General features: G+C 47.9%; 1 protein-coding gene across 6 annotated transcripts in view; it reads left to right on the top strand.

The window, feature by feature from the left end:
• SYNJ1 (synaptojanin 1) overlaps window positions 1-14,077 on the top strand; it is a 120,392-nt gene that overhangs the window by 7,772 nt on the left and 98,543 nt on the right. For all 6 annotated transcript variants that reach the window (XM_085860495.1, XM_085860499.1, XM_085860498.1 and 3 more), the window contains exon 2: window positions 5,001-5,169. In XM_085860495.1, coding sequence (XP_085716621.1) covers window positions 5,046-5,169 — 124 coding nt within the window. In that variant the 5' untranslated portion in view covers window positions 5,001-5,045. The remainder of the gene's footprint in view (window positions 1-5,000; window positions 5,170-14,077) is intronic.

Below are 14,077 nucleotides of genomic sequence, written 5' to 3'. Positions count from 1 at the left end.
ATGATGTGAGGTGGCAGTGTACCGCCTATTTGAAGCCCTGGAGGGAAGAGTGCAATTGACCCACCTTCGGAAAGTGAATCCACAAACGGGAGAAAAGGGGAACAAAAGAGTGGAGCTGTGTGGCAAACCTGCATTCTGGGAATTTAACCAGGAAGTGGTTACTGGAAGAATATTTGTGTCAGAGGAACAGGGAAGGATCAGAGGGCTGACAGAGCAGAGATGGTGAGACTGGAGGAGAGGTGGTTACAAATAAGAGGAACCACCGAACTATCTGTGATGTGAGCAATTGGTGTGCTTTTGCTTTATTATATTTAGGGTTTTAGATTCTTCAGAATTGGAGAATGAGGGGAAGAAAAAAAAGTGCTTGGATGCCCAGAGAGAGACAAACGGACTCCATTGAACTACAGATAAAGCCTTTGTGGTCTTTGAGTTCTACTTTTTAAGGAATGACTGGGAAAGGTCAACTATGCTCCATGTTTAGCTGACTTCAAGTGACAGCTCTCACATGCACTGCTCTCCATGCACTGTTCTCACTCCCCCACACCCCCAGGAATACCTCTGGCTTCGGCTTCCCCTCCACTCCCACCTCATGTTTATATGTGTACTGTACCGTCCACCGAACAGTGATGACTCCATCTACACCTCACTATCCGAAAACATGGACCATCTTCTATCTTCTCATCCAAACTCTCTCTTCCTCTTATGTGGTGACTTCAATTGTCATCACGCCAGTTGGCTAGGTGTGGGTACCTCTCTCACCTGCCATGGCACCTCAGCAAAAGCTTTCTGCGACTCATTGGGACTGACTCAATCGGTCAACTTCCCGACCCGGATCTCAACCAATGGTACTCCATCTCTTCTGGATCTGATTTTGACAAATTTCCCTGACAATATCTGCTGCTCTTCCTTCGCTCCAATTGGTTCTTCTGACCACGTCCTTGTCAAAGTGGACATCTCTCTGGCTGTTATCAGAGAACCACCTCACCGCCATCGAGTCTGGCATTTCACTCAAGCCGACTGGCAGAGTCTCCGAGCAGCCTTCAAACTTACAGACTGGTCTCCTATCACTACTTTCTCAAACATCAACTCATCCTGGGAATTCTTTCAAAGAAACTTGCTCTCCCTCATGCACAGATTTATCCCCTCTCGTGTTCAGTTGTCTTACCCTTCCTCCCGCCCTTGGTTTACTGAAGCTTGTGGCGAGGCAGTTGTCCTGAAACAACTTGCCTTTGCCTCATGGAAAGCAAACCCAACTGAGGGCAATCTCAGTTCTTTCCACAAAGCTCGGAACAAGTGTGTATCTACCCTCAGGAGAGCCAGAAAACAACATCTTTCTCATCTCAAGTCTGAACTCTCAAACCTCTCTCCCTCCTCAAAATCCTGGTGGCGTTTAATCAAATCTGTTTCTGGTGTATGTTCCCCCTCCGTCCCCTCCCTTACCTCAAATGGCCGCACTGCTGATTCCACACGTGATAAAGCTGAATGTCTAAACTCGGTGTTTGCAGCTAAATCTTGTGTCCTAAACCCATCACTATCTCTACCCACTTTACCCAGTCGCACCCAACTGTCCCTGGACTCTGTATCCTTTTCTCCTGACAAGGTGGAGAGCTTGCTTTCAAACCTCGAGTCAGATTCTGCAACCGGTCCAGACGGCATCAGCCCACGTGTCCTCAAAGCCTGCTCTTCTGCTCTTGCTCACCCTCTCTCTGTTCTATTCACCCTCTCATTTGCCCAAGGTCATCTGCCATCTGCTTGGAAATCTGCTAACATCACTGCCCTGCATAAAAGGTGCAAAAACAGATCCCTGTAACTACAGACCAATCAGCCTTCTCCCAATCATCAGCAAGGTGATGGAATCCATCATCGCTTCAGACATGAAATCCTTCCTCTTCTCCAATGGCTTGATTTCCAATCATCAATTTGGTTTCAGACCAGGTCACTCTACCCTGGATATACTGCTTCTGCTCTCCCATCAATGGATGGAGGTCCTCAATGCCAGACAGGAAATCCGAGCCGTATCCCTGGACATATCACGTGCTTTTGACACAGTCTGGCACCCTGCCCTACTCACCAAACTCTCTTCCCATGGTATTCAAGGCCATCTCCACTCATGGCTCGCAGACTTCCTCTCCTGTCGCAGTCAACGTGTGGCCCTAAATGGAGTTCTTTCATCCCCTCTTCCTGTGCAGGCTGGCGTTCCTCAAGGTAGCGTTCTGGGCCCTGTTCTTTTTCTGGTTTTCATCAATGATCTCTCGGACTCTCTGGAAAATCCTCTATTTCTCTTTGCCGACGACTCCACCCTCTGCCGTACCATCTGTCATCCCTCAGACCGGCAAGCAGCAGCTTCTTCGCTCACTGCAGATCTGGATAAAATCACAAACTGGTCCAACACGTGGAACATGCCTTTCAATCCAGACAAATCTCACACTCTCACTAAGTCTCTTCTAAAAGACCGTTTACAAAACCCCCCCATCCACTTTCTCAACAATCCTCTGGAAGAAGTCTTTTCTTTCAAGCTTCTAGGTCTCACCATCTGCCATGACCTTTCCTGGGAAAGTCACATTTCCAACCTCGCCTCAAAAGCCAGTCGCCGACTGGGAATCCTCCGTCGTGCTAAGTCCTTCCTCGGCCCTCTTGAGCTCCTGACCACTTACAAAGCTTTTGTCCGTAGCCTGTTGGAGTACTGCTCTCCCCTCTGGGCTGGTGCTCCTGCCTCCCACCTTTCTCGGCTTCACGCTGTCGAAACCAGGGCATTTAAGATCATCGGCATCTCCCGCAATGAAGCTGAGTCTTTGGGCCTCTCACTTGATCACCGCAGGTTGGTCGGTGGTCTTTCTGTCTTCTACCGACTCCTCTCCAGCCTTGCCCCCCCGCTCTCTCTGCGATTTGTCCCCACCACATTTCCACAGGGCGCTCAAGGTCCGCCAACAACCCCCTTCTGGTAAAACTACCAAAATCACGAATCACTGCTCATCTTCACTCTTTCATTCCTCTTTTTTCCCGCCTTTGGAATAAACTCCCTCACTCTATTCTTTCCCATTGTTCCCTCCAGGCTTTCAAAACAGCTGTTTACCACCACCTCTTATCTTCCCCCATCCAAATCCTTGATCTTTTCTACCCCCGATAATCCACCCAAGCCCACTTCCTTCATTTCTCCTGCTTTCCTTCCTGAAAATCCCTGAAATGTCCATCTTCTCTTCGCCATGTTCCCCGTCCCATCCTCACTTGCTGTGAGTTGTGTGTTAGCTCTCATACGAGCCTCGACCAAGGTATACAAAAAAAAAAAAAAAAGCTCTGCTCAATGGTCATCCTTGGAGTTCATGTCTGATGATAAGGCTAAGACATTCAAGAGATTGAACTTCTTCCAATTGCAGACTATGGAAGGAAGGATAGGTTGGTTTGTTTTACAATCTTCCTGGTATACCGGTGAGAATGACGTTTACCAGGATTGAAAGGCATTGTTACAGGTTTGCAGGCTGAGTCCTGAGGGGCTAATTGGACCTGTTTCTCGACCTTTGGCCCTGAAGATGACGAGCCGCAGAAAACACTGTGGCACGATGGGTTGCTAAGCAACCATGGACGGTCTGCGACAGGCAGGGTCCTCATGCCCAATTCCCGCATTATCTTTCTGGCAAATTCATCCTCACAGATGGGGAACTGTGCTGTCGACGCCCCACTCCTATAAATCGAGAATGGCAGACGCAAGTTTGTCGGCTAGTCTCTGACCATAGCAAAACTCCCATCTTCCATATACTATTTACATACAAGTGTCTAACCAATAGAGAAAAAGACAATTGGGCAGGTTGGTTGGAAACGAATGTTCATGTTAATATATATATATATATATATATATATATATATATATATATATATATATATATATATATATATATATATATATATATATATATATACACACACAATGACAAAAAAATGTCATCTTTATAAAAGCCCCTTAGATGGTCACCTTATCATGAAACTACAGACATTGGCACCTCATTCATTCAGGGAAATTGGACAAGCAAGGGTGATAGAGAGATGAAAAATCACTTGTCGAGTGACACTTGGCAAAATGGAATGGCACTCAGTAGAGCGCATACCTCTGCCTGGCTGAACAGTTTATGTTTTGTATCCCACTGATGGGTCGAATCTGAATCCAGACCTTTACCAAAATCTAATTGGCTTGTTCTTGTCACAAACCAACTCATCCTTCATGGGGAAAGTAGACTCGCAGGATTGTTTGAGTGGAGGAAGTTAGAAATCCAGAAATGGCAGGCTTGAATGCCACAGGCAGCAGGCTTAGACCGCAGAACAAGTTGTTACCCTTTCAAAAGCCCGAGATTATGCGTCCCTGGAAATGGTCCTGACCTCATGTTTGAGTGTTGTACCTGTGACCATTGCTGAGAGAAGAGCAGAAGCACATCCAGACTTGACTGCAGTCTAAATGATGGCCAAAGATGAGGCTGTTTGCAAAGAAGAAAGATTTTGTCAACAGTGCCAGTGATTATGGATTCCACAACTTTGTTCGTCATTGGAAGGAAACTTGCTGGTTTAAAGTCTATTTGTTTATCGCACCATTTTTGTGGATGGGACGAATGCGTGCTGACTTCCACATAGATAAGTGGTGGCCAAAGGTTAAGGGCAGGCTGAAGGGAGCAGGAAAAGGAGAAGCAAGAGTTGTTATTTGTAATTATTATTTTCATGGTTTCTTGTGAAAGAAATGTCAGCTTCTTAACCCTCCCCCACACCCCAACAATTGCTGATTCATTTATTTTGACTTCTTCCATGTGAGTCCTGATCCACCTCAATATGACATTTACCTTCATTGTTTGCATTGTTTTCTTTCACACTGTCCCGGAGGAAAATGTGTTGAAACAACCAGGTGTAACTTTTGGCTGTGTTGAAGAAAAAAAAAGAGTGTTAAAAGATAGACTCATTTTGGGAAATATCCATTGGTTTCTGTTTCGCTTCTCAAATCCAGCTTCCTTCACTTGTTGCAGTGTCCTTCGGTCGGCCTGTGATTGAGAAGTTTGAGCTGGGAAGAGATGGCCCTGAGCAAGGGTTTCCGAGTTCTGCACAAGGCCGAGTCACAAACCAACAGCATCATCCTCGAAGCGAGGCACCGAGAGGATTGCCTGCTCTTCGAGTCTGGCGTTATCGCCGTCCTGAGTGAGCAGACCTCATGCTTTACCTTATTCACTTCAAAGTTGGTTATCGATGCAAATATTTTCAAGTGTTTGGTGTTGGTTTGTACATTATTCTTTCACAGAAAGCCGTAGCTCCGAGAGCCCCCAAATTTTCTGTGTAGAAACGTCAGCATCTTGGGAAGATTTTGTACTACCCACCTTCCCCTCCCCACCCTCCAGCCAAATCCCGCCCCCCCATGTCAATTCTCTCTGTATGTTTGCGGAGTTCTGAAACATCGTAGAAGAGGAACCCCCCCCTAGCTCTGCCAATGCAACTGATTTTGCAAACATGTTGGAAGGGTTGTTGTGGGGGGGGGGTGGGGGTGGTGAGTACCCTGGGTCAGGCCATTCGTACAAGATAATAATCCGACACCCATAACGTGCTGCATGGAAATAAACTTCGAAGGGATTCTCGCACATGTTGACATTTCGCTTGTGTGTTCTTACGCCTCCACTGACTAAGTCGCCCGAGGCATTGTTTTCCGGCTGACAGTACGTACATCCATGCTAATTTTATGTTTTCTCTTGTTATCCAATTCACACAATTTTCACTACAGGTGCAACTACTCATGTAGAATGATAATTATGATGTAATAGGTCACGTGGTGTGTCAGCCATGTTGGACAAAAGGAAAAACTTTTTGGACCTGTGTTTCTCTGAAATCACTCGATGGAAAAAAAAAAATGAACCTTGCCACATGTCAAGTACTCTCCATAGGAAACAAGTGTCAGGTCAGGTCAGGTATGGGAGCATGTGCCAGAACAGCGCGTCGCTGCGTCCACTTTCCGCCGGTACTCCAGGGGCCTCCGTCTGGCCATCCCCCAGGCAGATGCCAGGCCCATCCCCATCTCCTTGAGATGATTGTCAACCTGCTGCAACCATGAGGCACGTGGTCGGCCCACTGGCCTCCTCCACTCATGAGACTCTCTCGCTGAGAGAATCTGGTGAGCAGGATCAGCGTCAGGAAAACGAGCCACATGTCCATACAGCCGCAGCTGACGCTCACGGACTATGCAGGTAACAAATCTCATCCGAGTCTCTCTCAGCAACCGCTCATTGGACACAAAATCCGACCAGCGATAGCCAAGGATTCTCCGAAGAGACCTGGTACCAAAGGAATTAAGTCTCCGTCTCAGATCCTTGGTCAAAGTCCAAGTCTCGCACCCATAGAGCAAGACTGGAAGTACCAAGGACCTGAAGACTCGGACTTTCGTCCTCCCGCACAGGTACCGGCAGCGCCACACCCCATGATCCAGTGAATCCATGACTCCCCAGGCCCGACCCAGACGTCTATTGACCTCCGGCTCACAACCTGCGGAGACATGAATATCACTGCCAAGGTAAGTGAATCTATCCACGACCTCAACATCCTCACCACAAACAGACACAGACAGGACAGCAGCATCCAAGATGTCACCGAAAGCCTGCATCTTAGTTTTGACCCAAGAAATCCGTAATCCCAACGGCTCCGACTCCTCATTCAGCACGTCGAGGGCCCCCAAAAGGATATCTAAGGTCTCCGCAAAGATGACTGCATCATCTGCAAAATCAAGGTCCGAGATCTTGACATTGCCAAACGATGCACCGCAACTTGATCTCTCCGACATCCTCCCAAAAATCCAGTCCATACAAGTGCTGAAAAGTGTGGGGGCAAGTACACATCCCTGATGAACTCCAGTAACAACTGAAAATAAGTCAGATGGTACCACCACACTTCACAGCACTCTCAGTACCAGAGTAGAGTTCAGACATCAGATCGATCAGTTTCGGTGGCACCCCACGAAGAGCAAGAATCCTCCAGAGGACATCCCGATTCACTGAATCAAATGCTTTACAGAGATCAACATAGGCTGCAAGCAGCCCCTGCCGAAACTCTCGCCTGCATTCGGTGAGGACACGAAGGGCAAGGATACGGTCAATCGTTGACCTCTTTGGTGTAAAGCCTGACTGCTCTGGACGCTGGTGCTCAAGCAGATGGTGGCGAACCCTATCAAGAATTATCCGAGCAAAGACCTTGCCCGGCACTGAGAGCAGCGTCACCCCTCGGTAGTTGTTGCAGTCTTGGCGATCACCCTTCCCTTTCCAGAGAGGGACAACAAGGCCCCTCTTCCAGTCAGTTGGGATGATGCCTGTGTTCCAGGCAGAGCACAAAACTGCATGTAACGACACGAGTGCAGCATTTCCACCAGCCTTGAGAAGTTCAGCATGAATGCCACAGATCCCTGGAGCTTTGCCCCGTTTCAACTGGTTCACCGCAGCCCGTGTTTCCACAAGCGATGGTGGACCACAGTTGATTTGAGGGTCAGCAACAGGGATTGTAACACCCTTGACGTCCAACTCGACAGCTGGGGGATCAGCCTGGTACAACCGCTCAAAGTAACCAGCCCAGCGGGCCTTCACTTCAGACTCCTCTGTCAAGAGCCTACCACTCTCTGCTCGAACTGTAGTGCTCCGAGGGATGGGCTTGGATGAACGTAATGCGCGAATTCCCCTGTAAGCGGGACGAGAATCACCTGTCCACAGGTGATGCTCTACTCCCTCACAGATTCTTCGCACATCGACTTCATTGTCCACCCTCAGTGCACGTACAGTTTTACGCCTCAGCTCCCTGAACAGCTCAGCTCTGCCATTCAGCCTGGCCCTGCGACTGGTCAATGGTATCCAGTGTCCCTTGAGAGACAAAATTCTTCTTTGCCCTGTGGTGAACTCCAAGGCATCCACCGGCAACATCAAGGACGGTGGTCTTGAAGGTGCTCCAGAACTCTTCAGGACCCCCCAAAGCACCCAGACCCCCCAAGTGTCCACTCAGCCTGTTCGCAAACTCCTCAGCTACTCTCTCATCCCTGAGCTTGGCAACATCCAGCCTCGGCTGGGATGGTACCATTCTCCAGGATTTAAGGTGCAGCTTTAGAGTTGCTACAACAAGCCTGTGGTCAGTATTGAGGAACTGATCACTCCGGTAGACCCTGCAGTTCTGGATCATCCTCCAATGACCGTCAATGAGGACATGGTCAATCTCCTTTGCCACACCGCCAGCGTTGGAATACCAAGTCCAGCGTTGAGCTTGTGGGCGCTGAAACCATGAGCCAGCCACCCTAAGTCCATGACTTCTTGCAAAGTCAAGGAACTTAGTGCTATTCTGGTTCATAGTTCCTGACCCATGGGGACCAACATGTCTCATAACCATCCCTATCAGTTCCAGTCGATGCATTGAAATCCCCCAAGACTAGAAGTGTATCTCGTCTGGGGCACTGATCAACCACAGACTCGAGTGTAGAGTAGAATGTGTCCTTCACGGTGAGATCACTCGCCTCGGTCGGAGCATAAATAGAGACCAGGGAAATGACACCTAAGGAGTGGCGAATCCTTAATCTCATAATACGCTCGTTGACCGGTGTTACCTCAATTATCATTGGGGTCAGCTTATTGGACACAGCTACAGCAACTCCTTGGGTATGGTAACCATCAGAGCGACCAGACCAATAGTAGGTGTAACCACCCACCATTATCTCGCCGCAATCCGGTCTCCGAACCTCAGAGAGAGCTGCAATCCCGATGTCCAAACGCTTGAGCTCAGATGATAACAGAGACAGGTGATCATCCTCTCTTAGGGATAGGACATTCCAGGCACCCACCCAAAGGGACCGCCTCAGGTTAACCCAAGGAGACCGGCGTCTGGTGGACGACACCTCAGCACCACTCCGACACACTCTCCCGCAATCTGACCCAGGGATGTTACCCCGTGGTTTCCCTCCTATCAAAGATTGGGGGTCCCGAAGGCTTTGCCCCAATCCTGTCATCCGGTGAGCTGCCCTGCGAAGGGAAGCTCCACAGGAGGTACTCCCACGGAGTGGGTTTTCAGATTTTTTTGCGGAATGAAGGGTTTTACAGTGGCCGGAGTGCAAATCCTGCCACCAACCTCCGAATAAGAAGTAACCCAACTGCAGGAGGACGTCCGCAGACACAGTTGGGCACTAGATATGGATGGCCGTTGGCTCACAAGGAGCTCCTCCTCCCTTTGAGTGTGATATGTGATCTGTATTTGAGTGTGAAACAAGTGTGATATGTATGTACGTACATATATATATATATATATATATATATATATATATATATATATATATATATATATATATATATATATATATATATATATATATATATATATATATATATATATATATATATATATATATATATATATATATATATATATATATATATATATATATATATATATATATATATTACATACATCAAAACATATGGAGTGTGACGAGCACTCCCCCGATCTCCATTGGACACAGTCCTACACCAATGTGTAGAGTGTAGGATGTTGGACTAAGTTATATTTTTATATATGTGTATATAATATGGAATAGGCAAAGCCGAGAAGCGAACGTTGAATTCTTCTTCCATTCGCTTCTGACTTTACATAAAACTTGTTCACAACTGTATACTTGCCAACTATACCGTGGTACATGTAAGCGCCGCACAGCTGATGATTTTGACGCAATTTCTGGTTACTTCGGCCTGGATTCGGGATCAGCGATCAAATGATGTACATCACGATTAAAAAAAAAATTTTTTTGATGATGCGGGAGATATCTTTATTAAAATTAACTTTGGGGAAAATAATTGAATAAATAAACGATCACTTCTGGTCAAGAATAAAAGAGATTAAAAGTTCCGGAAAGAGTTTCAAAATCACTCCCGGTAATGTTAAATACAAAATAAACACTTCCTGTCATGAAAAAAATCACTTTTGGAAATATAAAATTAACTTTGGGAAAGAAATAAACACTTCCGGTCATGATCTCCCGGCATGCATCATTCCCCATGACAAAAAGCGGAAAAAAAAAAAAAACGGAAGCAAAATGGTCATAGCCAACGCCATGGATTCACAATTGCCAGGGTATTGTGTTGTTTTTGTTGTTTCCTATTCTCTCATGTGCACGCGTTAAGTAATATTCACAAGATAGAAATAAAACCCAATCGTGTTTATACACCGCACAGCGTTTAACAACAACCGGAAGCAAAAGGTCATGGCTAACGACACGGATTCCAAATAGTCAGGGGTATTGTGTTTTTTGTTGTTGTTGTTGTTTCCTATTCTCTCATGTGCGTGTGTTAAGTATGAAGCTCACTGCGTTCGCTAATAGATATCATATTGTTGCGAATTCGCGCCCGCCGGCGTGCGATCGGCCACGTAACTCGAATCGCGGCACGTCGCCCACCGGACGGACAATCCAGTCGTGACCCTCTCGGAACAACGCTGGGAGCTCGTCACGGGTGGGCCTTTCGACCTCACCACAATCGTGCCAATCGGCCACCCGCATAGGATAGGGTTGTTCGCCAAACTCGACCTACCTAAGTACCTACGTGGATGGTTAATTGGGCGATCGTACCTCGCCGTAGGTCGACTTCAGAAATGAACCGCTTAAGCGGTTCGTTCTGTACTGCAGAGATAACCGAGCGGAGTTATCGTCGACCTCGACGGTTAGGATTAGTTACCGGGAACTTACACCCACTACCAATCTCTTACGCGATGCAGGATGGAGAGTCAATTAAAAAGAAAGGAGACGAAGCAGAGCGGGAACAGTTCAACAAGCAAGCATTTTATTCACACACACAGGAGGAGAGACTGCATGATAAAGATGGGGTTAAAGGAACAGAACACACACACACCACACCACACCACACCACACCACACAAACCACACAAACCACACACACCACACCACACACACCACACACACCACACACACCACACACACACACACCACACACACCACACACACCACACACACCACACACACACACACACACAGTCACTCATACACACACGCACACACACACACACACACACACACACACACACACACACACACACACACACACACACACACACACACACACACACACACACAAGCACTTGTATACAGCCATACAAAAATGCACAAAAAGCAAATGTAAGAAAAGCAGTTAAAACCGACCATACGCGTACACAAGGCAACACTTACACAGTTCTACTTGAAAGACTGCACCACCACAAGCATTTACGCAAAAAGCAAAGGAAGAAAGCCACCCTCACAGGGAAGGAGGCAGACAGGCCCATAGACCAAATGTACGTGGATCCTGGAAGATCGGCCGGGTCCACGAGACCGGGGAGGTCTTACCCGCGTCCTCGTGACACCCTCGTGATTGCAAGCAGCAATGTTCGCGCCGCTGCGCCCCGACTCCGTGCCCTGGCGTGGTCGGCGAGTCCTCTCCGGCGTGCTCTGCGCGAGCGGTCCCATTGGCACCACGTTTAGGGTGGGGGGAACGGGGGCCCCCCTCGGCACTATCTCAGCGCGAATGGGGGGGGGGAAATCGTTGATGCTCGGGGAGAGGGGTATGGCTGGTCGGCCTGGATCTCGCGACGAGTCGAGCGACCCCCACACCGCGACCTCGTCGCCATCCGCCGTCTTCCCTGCAACTCTTCCGCAACTTCTCTCCAAGCTCGACTCGCCCTCTCTCAGTTCCACTCAGCTCACGCCCGCTCTTCTCCCAACTCACGCTTGCGAGTCGCCTTGCGCTCGTCTCTATATAGGTCTCAGGAGGAGCCGATATGCAAATATGCGGATCAAAACGCGATTGGAGGCTGTGCCGCGCCACCCTCTGTTCAGCCAATGGTCGGGCAAAAAGGGGCGTGAACCTCCCTGGATCCGCATATTTGCATAAACGGACTTCACAAACGTGCTTGGAGGCGGGGCCAAGCTGCCTCGCGTTCGCCCATTGGACGGAGGGGAAGTGGGCGTGAAGCATTTTGGATCCAAATTTTCCCCTCGGAAAGGCCGCCATTTGCGCTCGCGGCTCGGTGCGTTTGGCACCAATCGCCGAACGGGCCCGAGACAGCTCAATGTTCAGTGTTCACAGGTGGTGCGGTTGTTGGTTTTGAAGGAGAAAGGCGAAGGTGGTGGTTTGATGGTTATGGTGTCGTTTGGGAACGGCGGTGAAGCGATGTTTGCGGGATGGAGATGTGAAGGTAAGGGTAGTGGCTGTTTGCGTTGTTGGCTTCTTATTGGTCGAAAATAATAATAGAGAAAGAAAAAAATGGCTAACTCAAAGCGTCGCAGTCCAGATGAATCACACATAATCCCTCTATTCAACGGGTTTGGGCTAACTACACATGGACTTACCGAGAAATCTCACCTGAGGACTCTTTATGGTGTAATGCCAATTTCCACAACCGTAACACTATTACATCAAAACATGTGGAGTGTGACGAGCACTCCCCCGATCTCCATTGGACACAGTCCAACACCAATGTGAAGGGTGTAGGATGTTGGACTAAGTTTTATTTTTATATATACAGTGGGGAGAACAAGTATTTGATACACTGCCTATTTTGCAGGTTTTCCCACTTACAAAGCACGTAGAGGTCTGTAGTTTTTAGCTCGCCTGTTCGAAGAACAGAGAGCTTTTGCGATACCCCGGCGTGAGCGTCAACGTGGGCGTGAAAATGTTAAATTTTTTGTATTACGGAAAAAACTCCTTGACGGATTTCGACGAATCTTGGTGTGGGGGTTAGGTTTGGTCCAAGGATCATGCCATTAGATTTTGGACTTGGTCTCCCCCCCCCCAAAAATAGTTTGAGAAAAAAAAAATTTTTTTTTGCATTTCAATATGTTTTAAGTGATTTCCAACCCCCCCCCCCCCAAAAAAAAAAATGTTGGAGAAAAGAACTATAAGTGTCAGCACTGTTGACATCATATTTAATGAATAAGATATAAGGTTCACTCGAGTGACCCAGCAGTATTGGCGGCGGAGGTTTTGCACTCTCCAGAGTGCTCCCCCTCTCGTTTCCTTTCTAATGTTTTTATCTACCACACTTTTTTTATACGCCCGATGTATGCGTGTGTGTATATATATATATATATATATATATATATATATATATATATATATATATATATATATATATATATATATATATATATATATATATATATATATATATATATATATATATATGTATATATATATGTATATATATATTGTTGTGGTTACCAAATTCGCAAACCACCATTCAGGTCCCTTAGGTGAGGTATCTCGGTAAGTGCATGTGTAGTTAGGCCCAAACCCGTTGTCTAGTGGGAATACATGTCATTTATACGTGCTGCGACTCTTCAGGATAGCCGTTTTTCTTTTACTATCTTTATTTTGGACCAACCGCCATGATTACCACCACAACCACAACATCAACCACCAACCACAACACCGCTTCACCACAACCGCCACGACCTTCACGTCACACCTCGCAACCGTAGCATCGCCACCGTTCTTGCCCCGCTGTGGGTACCGGTGTTGGACTCGTGCAGGGCGCACGTCGAACAGCGTGTACAAAATCACGGATTTTGTGCTTCAAAAACGACACACGCCCACTTTTTGCCGTCCAATCGGTGAGCGAGGGGCGATTTGGCCCCGCCTCCAGAACGATCGATATATGCAAATTTGTGGATCAAAAAGCCTTCACGCCCACTTTTTCTCGGGCCAATGGGGAGCGAGGTGAAAGGTCAAAGGGAGGGGGTCAAAGGCGAAGCTACGGGGGGATAAAAGGACCGTGTTCGTCAGTCAGAGAGTGTGGAAGTCTGGAGCCCAAAGCCTGCAGTAGCTGGAGAAGCTGAAGAGAGTCGAACGAGGAGAGCCCAAAGAAGAGTCCAGGGTGGAGAGTCCAGAGGCGGAGAGGCGGCAGCGGCGAAGGCAGACGAGGGGGTGCTCGCGACGGTGCCGGGAGCTGCACGCCCGAGGAAGGCCGGCAGCGCGACCTGGCCGAGGTGGAGACGCACACCAGGGATAATAAAGATCCTCTATACCCCGAGCATCAGCAACCCCCTCCTGTTTCCCCCC

This window comes from Eptatretus burgeri, chromosome 16 (genome assembly GCF_056783735.1).
Source record: "Eptatretus burgeri isolate ZD-2024b chromosome 16, Ebu_testis_v1, whole genome shotgun sequence".
NCBI classification, from domain to species: domain Eukaryota; kingdom Metazoa; phylum Chordata; class Myxini; order Myxiniformes; family Myxinidae; genus Eptatretus; species Eptatretus burgeri.
Note: the sequence above shows the minus strand (reverse complement) of the source record. Positions and strands in the feature narration are given on the sequence as shown.